Raw genomic sequence first — 16,555 nt, forward strand, 5'->3', positions numbered from 1 at the left:
CAATGGTCCGGATCGCATCTTCAGATGCATCGCCTAATAACCCTGTCTCCAAGAACCAGGGTGTCTCTGCTGTGGTGGCTGCAGAGTGCTCATCTTCTAGAGGGCCGCAGATTTGGCATACAGGACTGGGTCCTGGTGACCACGGATGCCAGCCTTCGAGGCTGGGGGGCAGTCACACAGGGAAGAAACTTCCAAGGACTATGGTCGAGTCAGGAGACTTCCCTACACATAAATATTCTGGAACTAAGGGCCATTTACAAGGTACTGATCCAGTCAGACAACATCACGGCAGTCGCCCATGTAAATCGACAGGGCGGCACAAGAAGCAGGATGGCAATGGCAGAAGCCACAAGGATTCTCCGATGGGCGGAAAATCACGTACTAGCACTGTCAGCAGTGTTCATTCCGGGAGTGGACAACTGGGAAGCAGACTTTCTCAGCAGGCACGACCTCCACCCGGGAGAGTGGGGACTTCATCCAGAAGTCTTCACGCTGATTGTAAATCGATGGGAACGTCCACAGGTGGACATGATGGCGTCCCGCCTAAACAAAAAACTAGAGAGATATTGCGCCAGGTCAAGGGACCCTCAGGCGATAGCTGTGGACGCTCTAGTGACACCGTGGGTGTACCAGTCAGTTTATGTGTTCCCTCCTCTGCCTCTCATACCAAGGGTACTGAGAATAATAAGAAAACGAGGAGTAAGAACAATACTCGTGGTTCCGGATTGGCCAAGACGAGCGTGGTACCCGGAACTTCAAGAGATGATCTCAGAGGACCCATGGCCTCTGCCGCTCAGACAGGACCTGCTGCAGCAGGGGCCCTGTCTGTTCCAAGACTTACCGCGGCTGCGTTTGACGGCATGGCGGTTGAACGCCGGATCCTGAAGGAAAAGGGCATTCCGGAGGAGGTCATTCCTACGCTGATTAAAGCCAGGAAAGATGTAACTGCAAAGCATTATCACCGCATATGGCGGAAATATGTTGCTTGGTGTGAGGCCAAAAAGGCCCCAACAGAGGAATTTCAACTAGGTCGATTTCTGTATTTCCTACAAGCAGGAGTGACTATGGGCCTGAAATTAGGCTCCATTAAGGTACAGATCTCGGCTCTGTCGATTTTCTTCCAGAAAGAACTGGCTTCACTACCTGAAGTTCAGACGTTTGTGAAGGGAGTGCTGCATATTCAGCCCCCGTTTGTGCCTCCAGTGGCACCTTGGGATCTCAACGTGGTGTTGAGTTTCTTAAAATCACATTGGTTTGAGCCACTTAAAACCGTGGATCTAAAATATCTCACGTGGAAAGTGGTCATGTTATTGGCCTTGGCTTCGGCCAGGCGTGTGTCAGAATTGGCAGCTTTGTCATGTAAAAGCCCTTATCTGATTTTCCATATGGATAGGTCGGAATTGAGGACTCGTCCCCAGTTTCTCCCTAAGGTGGTATCAGCTTTTCACTTGAACCAACCTATTGTGGTGCCTGCGGCTACTAGGGTCTTGGAGGATTCCAAGTTGCTGGACGTAGTCAGGGCCTTGAAAATTTATGTTTCCAGGACGGCTGGAGTCAGGAAAACTGACTCGCTATTTATCCTGTATGCACCCAACAAGCTGGGTGCTCCTGCTTCTAAGCAGACTATTGCTCGCTGGATTTGTAGCACAATTCAGCTGGCGCATTCTGCGGCTGGACTGCCGCATCCTAAATCCGTAAAAGCCCATTCCACAAGGAAGGTGGGCTCATCTTGGGCGGCTGCCCGAGGGGTCTCGGCTTTACAACTTTGCCGAGCTGCTACTTGGTCAGGGGCAAACACATTTGCAAAATTCTACAAATTTGATACCCTGGCTGAGGAGGACCTTGAGTTCTCTCATTCGGTGCTGCAGAGTCATCCGCACTCTCCCGCCCGTTTGGGAGCTTTGGTATAATCCCCATGGTCCTTTCGGAGTTCCCAGCATCCTCTAGGACGTCAGAGAAAATAAGATTTTACTCACCGGTAAATCTATTTCTCGTAGTCCGTAGTGGATGCTGGGCGCCCGTCCCAAGTACGGATTGTCTGCAATACTTGTACATAGTTATTGTTAACTAAAGGGTTATTGTTCAGCCATCTGTTGAGAGGCTCAGTTGTTTTTTCATACTGTTAAACTGGGTATAGTATCACGAGTTATACGGTGTGATTGGTGTGGCTGGTAAGAGTCTTACCCGGGATTCAAAATCCTTCCTTATTATGTCAGCTCGTCCGGGCACAGTGTCCTAACTGAGGCTTGGAGGAGGGTTATAGTGGGAGGAGCCAGTGCACACCAGGTGACCTAAAAGCTTTCTTTAGTTGTGCCCAGTCTCCTGCGGAGCCGCTATTCCCCATGGTCCTTTCGGAGTTCCCAGCATCCACTACGGACTACGAGAAATAGATTTACCGGTGAGTAAAATCTTATTTTTGCTTGCTTTGTTATAATGCTTTTTTAATTATAAGCTTCTATATATTTTATCTCTTTTTAGGTAATGTTACCTCTTGGTGCCCAACATTCCGATAAAGGCATGAAAGAGACCATACTGGATGATGATGAGTGTCCTTTACAGATATTCAGAGACTGGCCAAGTGATAAAGGTAGTGTCTTTCCTACAAAAGTATACTAATGGACCATTGGAAATGCATGCTGCTGATGCAGTAGTCAGATGTCATGTACCTTGTTTCAACAACATGTAGTAACTGTAGTTCATTAAGCTTTTACACACACGTGTATATATAAATTGCTTTATTAAAAAAAAAAAAAAAAAAAAAGGGTTCTGGTTTTATTGGAGTGTGGCTTAGCTTGCAACCAGAGCAGATATACTGGCGTTGAACCCTTGCAGCTTCCTCTATCTCAAATGTTACGTGAATTTGCTTACTTGTCTCACTGATCCATGGACCCCTTTAGCTCCACCTGATGCTCACTTGACTCTCACCTGGCATCATGTCCTGACCTCTACTATCACTTTTAAGTGACATGCCTGGAGAGATCCAGCTCTGTCATTTCGAATCTCTGACTGCTGCTGTTAGAGACATCGATACCCTACAATACTGCTTCCGTGTGACTGGCTGCACAGTCTAGTGCCAATGTATCTGTGGTGCACTTGCATGCTGCACACAAGTCCTCTTTCTGTCCGGTTGAGATCCTCCTCATGTGGATGTCTCACCATGCCTATCTACTGAACTTCTAGCACAGTCTCTTCACCAATGTCAACTCCTCGTCACCTGGCTGGTGTGTCCCAAGTCCTCCCCCTCTGAAGCTTCATCTGGGTTTCTTTTTTCTGTGCCTCCCAGATCTCTGTGATTATTATCTAAATAGACCCTTTTTCTGTCTGCCATTACCCCTCTCTATTTCCCTCTGGACTGTCACCTCTGCTCTTATATGTCCATATGAGCCTCATTTTCTGCATTTAAGATCTGTTCCTTCACCATGTCTGCAAAAACATCCAGTTTTTCTAAGAATTAAGACAAGGCATCCTCTTCCATCCTGACCCAAGATTCCAGAGACCTTTCAGAGATCTTCCTTGACCCCAGTGACTGAGTTCACAGCAGGGGTTCGCAGACTGGTGATCTCACTCATACATTGATCCCTTTCCAAGGGGCAGAGTATCCAGGAATTTACTTTGGAATTGACCGAGCTGGGTAACAGCACTGAAATCCTGGAACACAAGACAAATCACATCTGTACGTCCCTGGCTACAACTGAGAACAACATCTCTTCCCTGCTTTATGTAATGCTATTGATATCTTAAAAGTATCAAGATAAAACAGGGCTCGTAGATACAAATGAAGATACTGCCAGCCTGCTCTTAAATTTGCTAAAAATCTCAAAACAGCCCATGCAGTGTGTATATGTGTGTGTGTGTGTGTGTGTGTGTGTGTGTGTGTATATATATATATATATATATATATATATATATATGTGTGTGTGTGTGTGTATATATATATATATATATATATAATTATAATCAACATTTACTGTAAGGCAATATATCAAATTGTTATATAATTAAATTATATATGAAAATTACACCAACAGTGGACATACAGAAAATTTTGATAAATGGCAATGTACTTCCAATTAATTACTTGGGAAATTTTGTAATAGAATGGACAACAGATGGAATGATAATGTCAGTGGAGGAAATCCAAGTCCAGTGTATAAGGGCTTTATCTGCAATGATCATATAGTGTGGCAAATTCCTGTTAATTAAGGCTTTAGGTACGGTTAAGGTGTATCTTCTGAAACACTTTTGGCAGCCTCTCAACTATCTATCTCCTAGTTATTTCAAAGGGGATGACAAGGAATTTAAAGGTTGCTTCAAATTTACTCACCTGAAATGTACAAGTAATATCACAAATCCATTTTCTGCAGCGGGGTACATTGGTTTCCACAGGGAAACATCTGGATGTAGAGATGGATCTTGATCTAGGCACCAACAGGCTAAAGCTTTAGACTGTCCCAGAATGTATTTGGGCCTCCTCTATAACCCACCTCCAGGCACTCTGAGCTCAGTTTTGAGTTGGTGACTGTAGCGCAGGTCACTTAACAGGGAGGCTGCACTGGGCAGCCCTGAAAAAAGCCAGGCATACTCGAGACATTCTCTCAAGACCACTAAGCCCAAGGCAAAACAATCCTAGGCTACCCGTCAGCCTGCTTCTAAACACGACAAGCCTGCTGCATGACGGGGCTGGCCTCCCCCTGGGGGACCCCAGGGTGGGGCTGGGAGGCCGACTTCTGCGATTCTCCCAAGTCTGGTTGAAGACCACTTAAGACGCATGGGTGCGAGAAGTTGTCTCTCACGGGTACGCAGTCTCTTTCAAGAGATGTCCCCCTCGCCAGTTCTGCACAACGGTTATCCCTTCGGTTCCGTTAAAGGCGCAAGCTCTACAACTGATTGTGCGTTCCCTCCTGGATACAGGTGTGGTGGTGCCAGTACCTCTGTCCCAGAGAGGCAGAGGATACTACTCGACCCTGTTTCTAGTCCCGGAACCCAATGTGTCTTTCTGGCCTATACTCAACCTCAAATCTCTGAACAAGTTTGTGAGTGTCCAAGTTCCGTATGGAAACTGCGCTCAATTGTTCTGGCCATGGAACCCGGAGACTATATGGTATCTCTGGATATACAAGATGCTTACCTGCATATACCTATTGCCATTTCGCATCAGCAATATCTGCGGTTTGCTATTGGCAACCTTCACTATCGGTTCCAGGCTCTGCCGTTTAGACTGGCCACGGCCCCTCGGATCTTCACCAAGGTTATGGCCGTGATGACGGCTCATCTCCCTCGCCAGGTAGTCAGGATCCTGCCATATCTGGCAAACTCCCACAATGTCCTCGTGAGTCATCTTCATCTGAGGGTAAACTTCCTACAAGCCCACGGGTGGCTCATCAACCGGAAAAATTCCTCGCTGGTCCCTGCTCGGAGCATGGTGCACCCAGGGGCACTGCTGGACACACACAGCCAACGGCTGTTTCTGTCTCCAGAGGCGGTCCTGAAACTTCAGGACAGGATCAGATACTTCCTCGCTCGCCCAAGGGTGTCGATACACTCGGCGATGCAAGTACTTGTTACGCACACCAGTGCTAACAGGAGTATGCCGGTGTATGAACAGAGAGGGAAGCGAAGCAAACAAACTCAGACAGTATAACATAACATACACAGGAGGTGATGGAATAACTAATAAACACAAAGTGAACGGAGAAGCCCAAAGGCTCAGGAATTGGGTGTCTCCCTAGTGTCAGGAATGCTCAGATGGAATAGAGCGGACAATGAAGCGAGGTGTAGTGATTTAACATGTGGAGCACCTGAAATGATGTTGCTAAGAGCAACAGAAAAAACCCCAAAGGGTTACCAACGGGTGTGGGAATAAACTCCTTGGTCAGAGATAGAAATATAGACACAAGGAGAGTATCCACAATCCTAACCCCACTTGCAGGGCACAGGTTCATCTTACTGCCACTAAACTGACACCTGGACGCCCTGCACAGTGAGGGAGGATTAAGCAAGCAGGTCTGAGAGTACAGCCGCAAACCTGCTGGGTTCACAGAATAGCAAAAGAACCCCAGCAGGTCAAACAACTGACTCCAGTCTTACTGCTAGGTCCGGATTGGCAGAATGAAGTACCGAATCCCAAGGCCTATTCGCAGTAAGCAACAAGTAAATACAAAGTCGCACAGTACTAGCTAACTCTCTGGAACTGACTAACAAACAAAGATTCAGCAGCATTTGCCTAGCCTGAGAGGATGGTTTATATAGCAGGTGCTGTCCACGCCCCACTCAGACCTCACAGACTGTGAGCACAAAACCAGCGCCGGATTCCCTGCCGTGCACAGAGCCTGTAACCACTACACAGTAAAAACCCGGACCGGAGTATCAGCTGCGCTCAGGTTACTTCGCTAACACTTGCCTCCCGGTTGCCATGGCGACGTGGCAGCACAGAGCAGGAGATCCTAACAGTACTAGGCCTCATGGTGTCGGCTTTCGACATGGTAGAGTATGCTCAATTTCATTCCCGCCCTCTGCAGAGGTTAATCCTTTCCAAGTTGGACGGCCTACCTCATCGGATCAGGTCTCACATGATCTCCTTGACTCCGGAGGTTCGTCTGTGGCCGACCTGGTGGTTCAAAGACCAGCGATTAAGCAGGGGCTGTCCCTTCTGGAACCCCAACAGGTTTCTACTGACTACGAATGCCAGTCTGAGGGGTTGGGTCGTGGTGTTGGAGTAACACTCCTTCCAGGGTCGGTGGCCCAAAGGGGAATCACTCCTCCCTATAAACATTCTGGAATTGTGGGTGGTGTTCAATGCTTTGTCTCTTGCCATGCCTCTGTTACAGAACAGGCCGGTTCAAGTACGGTCAGACAACGCCACTACAGTCACATACATAAACCATCAAGAAGGCACTCGAAGCCACATGGCAATGATGGAAGTATGAAAAATCCTTCGTTGGGCGGAGCACCATCTGCCAGCAATATCGGCAGTGTTCATTCCGGGAGTCCTCAACTGGGAATCGGTTTTCCTCAGTCGTCAGGACGTGCATGCCAGAGTGTGGAGTCTTCATCAGGAAGTTTTTGAACTCCTAGTGGACAAGTGTGGTCTACCAGATGTAGACCTGATGGCGTCTCGACACAATCACAAAGTTCCAGTCTTCGGATCAAGGACCATGGATCCTCAAGCAGCGTTTGTGGACACATTGGCAATTCCATGGAACTTTCGGCTTCTCTACGTGTTCCCTCCAGTGTCTTTCCTGGCCAGGGTGTTACGGAAGTTCAAACAAGAAGGATGAATACTACTTCTAGTCGCTCCAGTGTGTCCCAGACGGCATTTATTCTCAGTCCTGCAGGGTCTATCGATAGAGCGTCGTCTTCTTCCTCAACGCCCAGACCTCCTCGTTCAGGGCCCTTGTGTACACCAGGACCTGGCCAGAGTGGCTTTGCTGGTGTGGCTCTTGAAGCATCACTCCTGAAGGCCAAAGGATTCTTTGAGGCGTTTATCCATACTATGCTGAAGGCCTGCAAACTGGCTTCTGCGCGGATTTATTACAGGGTCTGGAATTCTTACTTCACCTGGAGAGCTGCTAAGAATTACGATGCATACGAATTCAGAACTACCAGACTTTTGGCTTTTCTGCAACAAGGCCAGGACTTAGGCCTTCGTATGGCCTCCCTCAAGGTTCATATCTTCGGCCTTGTCGGTGTGGTTTCAGAGAAAAATTATGTCTATTCCTGATGATCATACTTTCACTCAGGGTGTTTTACGGATTCAACATCCCTATGTCCCTCCTGTGGCCCCATGGGATCTGTCTGTTGTCCTGAATGTCCTGCAAGAGTCTCCATTTGAACCTCTTCAATTAGTGGACCTTTAAATGACTCACGGTCAAGGTCCTTTTTCTACTGGTTATTGCCTCTGCTAGGAGGGTGTCAGACCTAGGCTCTTTATCCTGTCGTCCACCCTTTCTGATATTTCACCGTGACCGAGCGATACTTAGAACTCGCCCTGGTTATTTGCCTAAGGTGGTGTCATATTTCTACCTTAACCAAGAGATTGTGGTTCCGGCCTTTATCTCTCCTGATTTGTCCTCCAAAGAGCGGTCTTTGGATGTGGTAAGGGCTCTCCGTATTTATGTGGAGAAAACTACCTCTATCAGGAGGACAGATTCCCTTTTTGTATTTTTTGGTTTTCACAAACGTGGCTGGCCTGCGAATAAGCAAACCTTGGCCAGATGGATTAGAATGGTGATTACACAAGCTTATGCGCAAGCTGGACTTCCGGCTCCTGCTGCTATCAAAGCCCATTCTACTCGGTCTGTTGGCCCTACTTGGGTGGCCAGCCGAGGCGCGTCCGCTGAACAATTGTGCAAGGTGGCTACGTGGCCACGTTCATTAGGTTTTATGCCTTCGATACTTCCGCCTCCCTGGATGTTTCCTTTGGATGCCGGGTTCTCATACCCGCTACAGCACGTTCCCTCCCATTAGGAACTGCTTTATGACATCCGCAATGTTTCCCTGTGGAAACCAATGTAACCCGCTGCAGAAAAGGAGATTTATGGTAGACTTACCATGGTTAAATCTCTTTCTGCGAGGTGCATTGGTTCCACAGGGCGCCCACCCTGACGCACCTAGCTTCTATGGGTTTTTATGGCATTAGCTGCTAGTCCCTTCTCCTGTCGTGAGAACGTGGTTCTGTGTGACTAACCTTCTTTTACCTGCTCCTGCATTGGATTGGTTAATGAAAACTGAGCTCACAGTGCCTGGAGGCGGGGTTATAGAGGAGGCCGCAATGCATCCTGGGACAGTCTAAAGCTTTAGGCTGTTGGTGCCTGAATCAAGATCCATCTCTACACCCCGATGTTTCCCTGTGGAACCAATGTACCTCGCAGAAAGAGATTTAACCATGGTAAGTCTACCATAAATCTCCTTTTTTGACATAATTTGTAACACAGCTCAAAATATTAAAATCAATACTTTTATTAACTGCAGTTCGACTTGTGTGAGCTACAGTTGCAAGAAAAAGTATGTGAACCCTTTGAAATTCCCTGGATTTGTGCATAAATTGGTCATTGTTCTGATCTTCATCTAAGTCACAACAATAGACAAACACAGTCTGCTGAAACTAATACCACACAAACAATTACATGTTCTCATGTTTTTATTGAACACACCATGTAAACATTCACAGTGCAGGGTGGACAAAGTATGTGAACCCTTGGATTTAATAGCTGGTTGACCCTCCTTTTGCAGCATTAACCTCAAAGGTCAGGGGGAATTTTGGACCATTCCTCTTTACAAAACCGTTAGTTCAGCAATATTCTTGGGTGTTCTGGTGTGAATCGCTCTCTTGAGGTCATGCCACAGCATCTCAATCGGGTTGAGGTCAGGACTCTGACTGGGCCACTCCAGAAGGCGTATTTTCGTCTGTTGAAGCCATTCTGTTGTTGATCTACTTCTGTGCTTTGGGTCGTTGACCTGTTGCATCACCCATCTTCTGTTGAGCTTCAATTGGTGGACAGATGGCCTTAAGTTCTCCTGCAAAATGTCTTGATAAACTTTGGAATTAATTTTTCCGTCGATGATCGCAATCTGTCTAGGCCCTGAGGCAGCAAAGCAGCCCCAAACCATGATGCCCCCTCCACCATACTTCACTGTTGGGATGAGGTTTTGATGTTGGTGTGCTGTGTTCTTTTTTTTTCTTCACACATAGTGTTGTTTGTTCCTTCCAAAAAACTCAACTTTTTCATCTGTCCACAGAATATTTTGCCAGTAGTGCTGTGGAACATTCAGGTGCTCTTTTGCAAACTTCAAATGTGCAGCAATGTTTTTTTTGGACAGCAGTGGCTTCCTCCGTGGTATCCTACCATGAACTCCATTCTTGTTCAGTGTTTTACTTATGGTAGATTCGTCAACAGAGATGTCAGCATGTGCCAGAGATTTCTGTAAGTCTTGCTGACACTCTAGGATTCTTCACCTCATTGAGCATTCTGCGCTGTGCTCTTGCAGTCATCTTTACAGGACGCCCACTCCCAGGGAGAGTAGCAACAGTGCTGAACTTTCTCCATTTATAGACAATTTGTCTTACCGTGGACTGATGAACATCAAGGTTTTTAGTGACACTTTTGGAACCCTTTCCAGCTTTATGCAAGTCAACAATTCTTAATCGTAGGTCTTCTGAGAGCTCTTTTCTGTGTGGCATGGTTCACATAAGGCAATGGTTCTTTTTGCGAATTGCAAACTAAAAACTGGTGTGTGTGGTTTTTTTTTTTTTTATAGAGCAGGGCAGCTTTAACCAACACCTCCAATCTCGTCTCATTGATTGGACTCCAGGTTGGCTGACTCCTGACTCAAATTAGCTCTTGGAGAAGTCATTAGCCTAGGTGTTCACATATTTTGTCCACCCTACACTGTGAATGTTTACATGGTGTGTTCAATAAAAACACGAGAACATATAATTGTTTGTGTGGTATTAGTTTCAGCAGACTGCTTGTCTATTGTTGTGACTTAGATGAAGATCAGAACACATTTTATGACCAATTTATGCACAAATTCATGAAATTCCAAAGGGTTCACATAATTTTTCTTGCAACTGTATAGTATGTTTTAAACTGTGATTGTGGCTACCAATACATGGGTTGCTCTACACACATTTTTGAGTTCTATGGAGCATAGAAGGAACATTTTAAACCAAAAAGTAAATCACGGTGTTCCTCAACTTTTTGCTTGGTGCCATCAAAATCCTGAGTGTTAACGACAGTAGGCAGGGCCAGCTCATGTCCCATTCCAGCTGTTTGGCTGCACAAAGGCACCATCCCATAGTGGGTGCAGTGCGGCTGCTGCTTGTGCTGACGGAGGTAGTTGGGGCCAAGTTCCAACACACTATTCTGGTTTGGGCTGTAGAGTGATGCATTCACTGGTTTGGACTTAGGAGGGAGACACTTGCCTGTCTGAACTGTCTGGAGGGATGATGGTCTCCTGCAGTTAGTTCAGCAGCTGTCTGTTGCTGCTCAGAAGGTGAGGTCACATTGTAGGGTGTCGGGAGGAGTCAGTGAAATCAATATTAGCTTTGTTTCTTTTGTGGGCAATGTCTGAATCAACAATATTTGAATTATTTTTATGGTGGAGACCAATGTGGTTTTTTTTTTTTACTTTTGTGTTTTCCAGGTGGGGCCTGTTTATTTGTATTTTTTTCCCGTTGAGGCAGAGGTGTGCCACCCCCCTCCCCCAACCCCTTGTTTTTTGTTGTTTACTTGTGGGTGCTTGATTTATTGGTATTTGTTTCTCTTCTGTGGAACAATTCATTTAATTTACAAACTAGGATTTTTTTGTTTATAAAAGTATTAATTATGGATTTAATAAGATCAGGGGTTGGGGTGGAGGCTGACTCAAAACTTTCTTACACAAGGTGCCAGTAGATCTGGGGCTGGCCCTGATTGTTGCTATTGAATAGATAAACCCTAATCGGGTAGGGGTCATTAGGTCGACCACACTTGGGTCAACAGTCATTAGGTCGACCACTATTGGTCGACATGGAAAAAGGTCAACATGAGTTTTTTATACTTTTTTTGGTGTCGTTTTTTTCATATAGTGACTGGGAACCCCAATTAGTGCACTGTGTCCCCTTGCTTGGCGAGCGAAAGTAGCCTTGCTCTACTACTGCTGAGCTCGGCACAGGTTACTATTCCCAAACGTAGTCCACGTGGATCGTAAAGTATGAAAAAGTTAAAAAGAATAAAAAACAAACAAAAAAACCTCATGTTGACCTAATGACAATGTCGACCTAATGCATGTCGACCTGATGACTGTCGACCTAATGACCGTATCCCTCCAAATCTTAGAGTTGGAAATGGATACAATAAACTATGGGGGGAAATTAACAAAATAAAAATGCTCTGGCGCAGGGTTTTTCCTGCAGCTGCTGGGTTTTGCTACACAATTAATTGAGACACAGTGATTTCTACTGTTAATTTTAGGAAAACTAATTAGTCTTTACTTCCGAAAGCGGAGTCTTCTCTTCCAGCGTTGGGATCTGGTCATCTGCAGCAGTGGTGAGTATAATCAGGGCCGGATCTAGCCCTTGTGGCGCCCCGGATGAAAAAATAGGGGCGTGGCTTGATGAGGGGGCATGGTCAGTTATGCCCCTAGTAGTTTTGCCCCCAGTAGAGTTATTGTGCCCCCTAGTTTGTGCCCCCAGTAGAGTTGTGTCCCCTAGTTTGTGCCCTCAGTAGTATTGCCCCCAGTAGAGTTTATGCTGCTTAAAATAATAAAGAAAAAAATTAATACTCCCCATCCCAGCTCCTGATTCCCGACCACTGCTGCCCTCCGTGTCCGGCCGCCTGTGCCACTCCTCTGATCTATGGGAAAGACGTCATGATGTCTCACTCAATAGCACCGCATTGACACTAGAGGTCAATCATGACCTCTTGTTTCTATGTGCTGCTCCCACAATGCAGTGTGGTGGCATGGTCAGCACTGCACAGCACCACCAGTAGCGGATCTTGCCACGACAGTGGCGCCCTCCGGAAGGCGGCACCCTGGGCAAAAATCCTGCGTGCCCGTACCAAGATCCGCTACGGAGTACAATGGAATGGTAAGTATGTGTGTAAAGTGCATCACCAACCAGCCCTTGAGCCTCGCAGCAACCCCCTCCTCAGTGGGAAGCTATGGAAACCATCAGAGAGGTATCTTTTTTTTTTTTCGTATCTCAACCATTTTTTAACAATTGCATACTGCAATTGTGTGCATTCCCACGGTAAACTAAAATTGGGCGTAAGGTGTTTTTTTTTACATTTCTCCTAATTGTATTCCCCTTATGTGTCCAAGAGTCCTATTACATGCAAAGATTATGGGGGAAATTCAATTGTACATGTTTATTTTTTCGCTTTATTGCAATTTTTTGGCCATTTTTTTTTACATTTTTATCTCCATTAAAGCCCTTTTTTCTCTCAAAAATTCGAAAAAAAAAACTCCAAACATTTTCGCATGGAGGCACATAGGATCCGAGACCTGTTATTAACAGAAGGTTTCATGATTGCGCCCATGAAAAAAACGGCACTTATTGGGGATTTTGTTTCAGGACTTCAGCCGGTCCTGTAAAAAAAAAAAAAGGCCCGATAAATTTCGGTGTCGGGACTAATTGGAAGCCCCTTGGGGATCGATTTGCTATGGTAAATTACTGTGGCTAATTGAATATCCCCCTGAGGGTTGATGGTATCAATCAGTAAAAAATGTGAAGAAGTGGGCCTTCAGAGAATTGTTAGAAGTCTTTATTATTACCCAAGTATCTAGTACACCACCATTTTGTCATTTTCTTCGTAGGGCATGTGATTTCCTCTTTTAAAAGGAAGACCATTTCTATCTGATGTCCACTACTCTATACAGGGGTTTGATATGATGTGTTGGAGTTTGGGATGCTGGTGGTCAGAAGACCGACCACGGCATCCCGATGTTGACAATCCCGACAGGGGATAGGCAAGTATACCTGGCCTTCCCAATACACCCCTAACGCTCCCTTCCCGCAGCCTAACTAGTGATGCCTAAACCTAACCCCCCTTCCCCACAAACTAACCCTAATCCTCCCTGGGATTGTCTAAACCTACCCCCCCTCCCTTGCGGGCAAACGCTGTCAGTCCCCGCACACTTCTGACCGCCAGCATCCTCACCGCATCACCTTTACAGAGCCCCTTTTATTGTTATGGTTAGAGTTCCAGTTTAGCAAGTGATAAACACTGGTTTTATTCCTAGTTTTCATTGTGTTTTTTCTAAATTTGATTTAAATGTATTTCTCTTATTTATTTCTCTATCATCCATAAGGGATATTGGGAACACTGATTTCGACGAGGTATAGATGGGGTCCAAAGGAGCCAGTGCACTTTAAATTTCTTCAACAGGGTGTGCTGGCTCCTCCCCTCTATGCCCTCCCTCACAGCTCAGTTTAGAAAAATGTTCTCTCAGGTGAGGAACACTCTGGAGCTCCAGAGAGAGTTTTTCTTCAGTTTATTTTCTGTTATTTTCAGGTTGGGCAACAGCAGGGACACTGGAGTGGGGAGGGAGGGAGAACGACACCGGTCTCCTGGAAGTGCTGAGTCGGATCCCGCTGACCGGACAACCTGAGGGTTCGTGTGCCACAGGCATTGCGCTCTCGCGCACACTCCCGCAGCACGCCGCACAGCCCCAGTACAGAGCCTAAAGGTCGTCAGAATGGTGAGTGATAATCAAGGACCCTGCTTGCGGGGTCCCTGGTTCATTGTGCAGCGCAATCGCGGGGCAGGCATATGGACTCCCCTTGGGGTGATCCCATAGCCCCCCCTCGCCGACTGGCCAGCGATATTGGAATGGGGTACCAGTACTTTAATTTTTACACTATTGTGGGACTTTGCCAGTATAAATAACTGTTTAGCTCCGGCGCCATTACAGGGGGCGGAGCTTCATCAGAGCGGACCAGCGGCTTCCTGGCGCCATTTCCTGCACTCACAACGCTGCTGCAGGACTACCAGCTCCTCCAAGTGATACTCCACAGCCAGACACTGGTACAGCGGTGTAGTTAAGGGGGGAGAGCCTGCTGTGGGACCCTCATGCACTGTACAATAAATTGCCTTCTCATAGCAGTTCAATTGTTAGTATCAGGCTATGTGCTGGTTCCTCATCTGTGTATCTCCACACATACTAGGCTGGACAGGCTTGCTTGTACCCTGTGTCTGTTTATGTGTGTGTACGTAAATGTCCTCTGTCAGCATGGTGAAAAAAAGTTGTGTGTGCTGTTTGTCACACCAGGTTTTCCTCCTCCTCCTGCGGATTCCCTCATGTGTGACCAATGCAGTCAGCCCTCACAAACTAGTGCGGCTTCTGGGGGTGAATTGCTGGAGCCTCCTTGGCTCAGTTCAATTAAATCTATTATGGCTGACATGTCTAATGAGCTAACTACTGCAAGGCAAGAAAGGCAGCAGTTACAACAGTCTATGGCTGCTCTGACAAAGGACAGTGCAGATAGCAGACGTGTTTCTCCTCTCTCTAATCCTTTACCCCAGAAAAAGGGGGTTACCTGATATCCGCTCGGAATCCGAGGAGGTGGTACTGGAGGTGGAAGAGAGGGAGGAGCTGGAATCAAATGCTGAGTTAGATGATTCCTCTGCTGCACAGGGTGTAGACTCACTTATTACAATAAGAGATTTTTTTTAAATATTCCTAGTAATGAATCTGATGTGCAGCAATCCTTTTTCTCTGCACAGAAAAAGGTACAGATCACATTTGCTGACTCAAAGGAACTGGATGACCTTTTCAGAGAGCCCTGGTAAAAAAAAAAAATCCACGTGCCCAAAAAATGATTAGCCACCTTCCCATTTGCCCAGGATGGGTGTAAGGTATGGGAAACTCCCCCGGCCGTGGACGCCTCAGTGTCACGCCTGTCAAAAAAGCCAGTTCTGCCGATTCCAGGGGCTATGGCCTTAAAGGAACCTGCAGATAGGAAAACAGAAGCAACTTTAAAATCTATTTATGTTGCAGCGGAGGCAGCCCAAAGGCCTGTTATTGCAGGATGTTGGGTGATGCACGCCATACACACTTGGGCTGGTAACATTCAGGAGTGCCTCGCAGGGGATAAGTCCCTGGCCGACTTAGTACTGTTGGTTCAGCATATTCAGGAGTCTGCCCACTTCCTCTGCGATACCATCAAAGGAATCCGTGTTATTAATGCATGAACCTCTACCATGGCGGTATCTGCATGCAGAGCTTTGTGGTTACCCCAGTGGGTGGTGTCACTGAGTCTAAAAAGAGTGTGGAAGCCTTACCCTTCACAGGTGATTGGCTTTTCGGAGGTGAGTTGGATAACTGGATTTCGAAGGCGACCGCTAGAAAGTCCACGTTCCTCCCCTCTGCTGCTCTGCCAGCTAGGCGCTCTTACATTGGACCTTCTCTGCAGTCTTTTCGGACAGCTCGCTTTAAGGGTAAAGCCAGAGGTGCCTCAAATGCGGCATGAGGATCCATAGGTAAGTCTCGCAAGCCGGCTACTACAGGATCTCAGGACCAGAGCGTCAGCTCTGGCTCCTCAAACCCCTCAGCATGACGGTGCCCCTCTGCTCCATGGGGTTCTCAGCGTAGGAGCTTGTCTGAGATTCTTCAGCCCTATTTGGAACATCTCCTGCCAGGATGCCTGCTTAAAATACCTAATCTCCCAGGGCTACAAACTGGAGTTCGACAGTTCTCCGCCACAAAAGTTTTTCAAATTGGGTTTACCGACTTCAGAAACCATGTGCCTCACCCTACGGAAGGCCATTCAAAAATTAGTCCAGACCCAGGTCATTGTTCCTTTACCACTTCAGCAATGGAGCGAAGGATACTATTCGAGTCTTTTTGTGGTACTAAAGCCAGATGGTTCAGTGAGACCCATTTTGAACCTCAATTCGTTAAACACATATCTGAGGGTTTTCCGTTTCAAAATGGAATCTCTAAGAGCGGTGATCTCAGGTCTGGAGGATGGGAAATTCTTGGTCTCTCTGGACATCAAGTATGCATAGCTCCATGTCCCAATATGGCCGCCTCATCAGGAGTACCTCCGGTTTCTCTGATGGAGGAACAC

At 46.7% G+C, this 16,555-nt stretch overlaps 1 protein-coding gene across 21 annotated transcripts in view; it reads left to right on the top strand.

Moving 5' to 3' along the window:
• AFDN (afadin, adherens junction formation factor) overlaps window positions 1–16,555 on the top strand; it is an 866,421-nt gene that overhangs the window by 387,594 nt on the left and 462,272 nt on the right. For all 21 annotated transcript variants that reach the window (XM_063917625.1, XM_063917611.1, XM_063917620.1 and 18 more), the window contains exon 7: window positions 2,479–2,587. In XM_063917625.1, the coding sequence (XP_063773695.1) occupies window positions 2,479–2,587 (109 nt within the window). The remainder of the gene's footprint in view (window positions 1–2,478; window positions 2,588–16,555) is intronic.

The sequence above is a fragment of the Pseudophryne corroboree genome, chromosome 4, assembly GCF_028390025.1.
Source record: "Pseudophryne corroboree isolate aPseCor3 chromosome 4, aPseCor3.hap2, whole genome shotgun sequence".
Classification (NCBI taxonomy): domain Eukaryota; kingdom Metazoa; phylum Chordata; class Amphibia; order Anura; family Myobatrachidae; genus Pseudophryne; species Pseudophryne corroboree.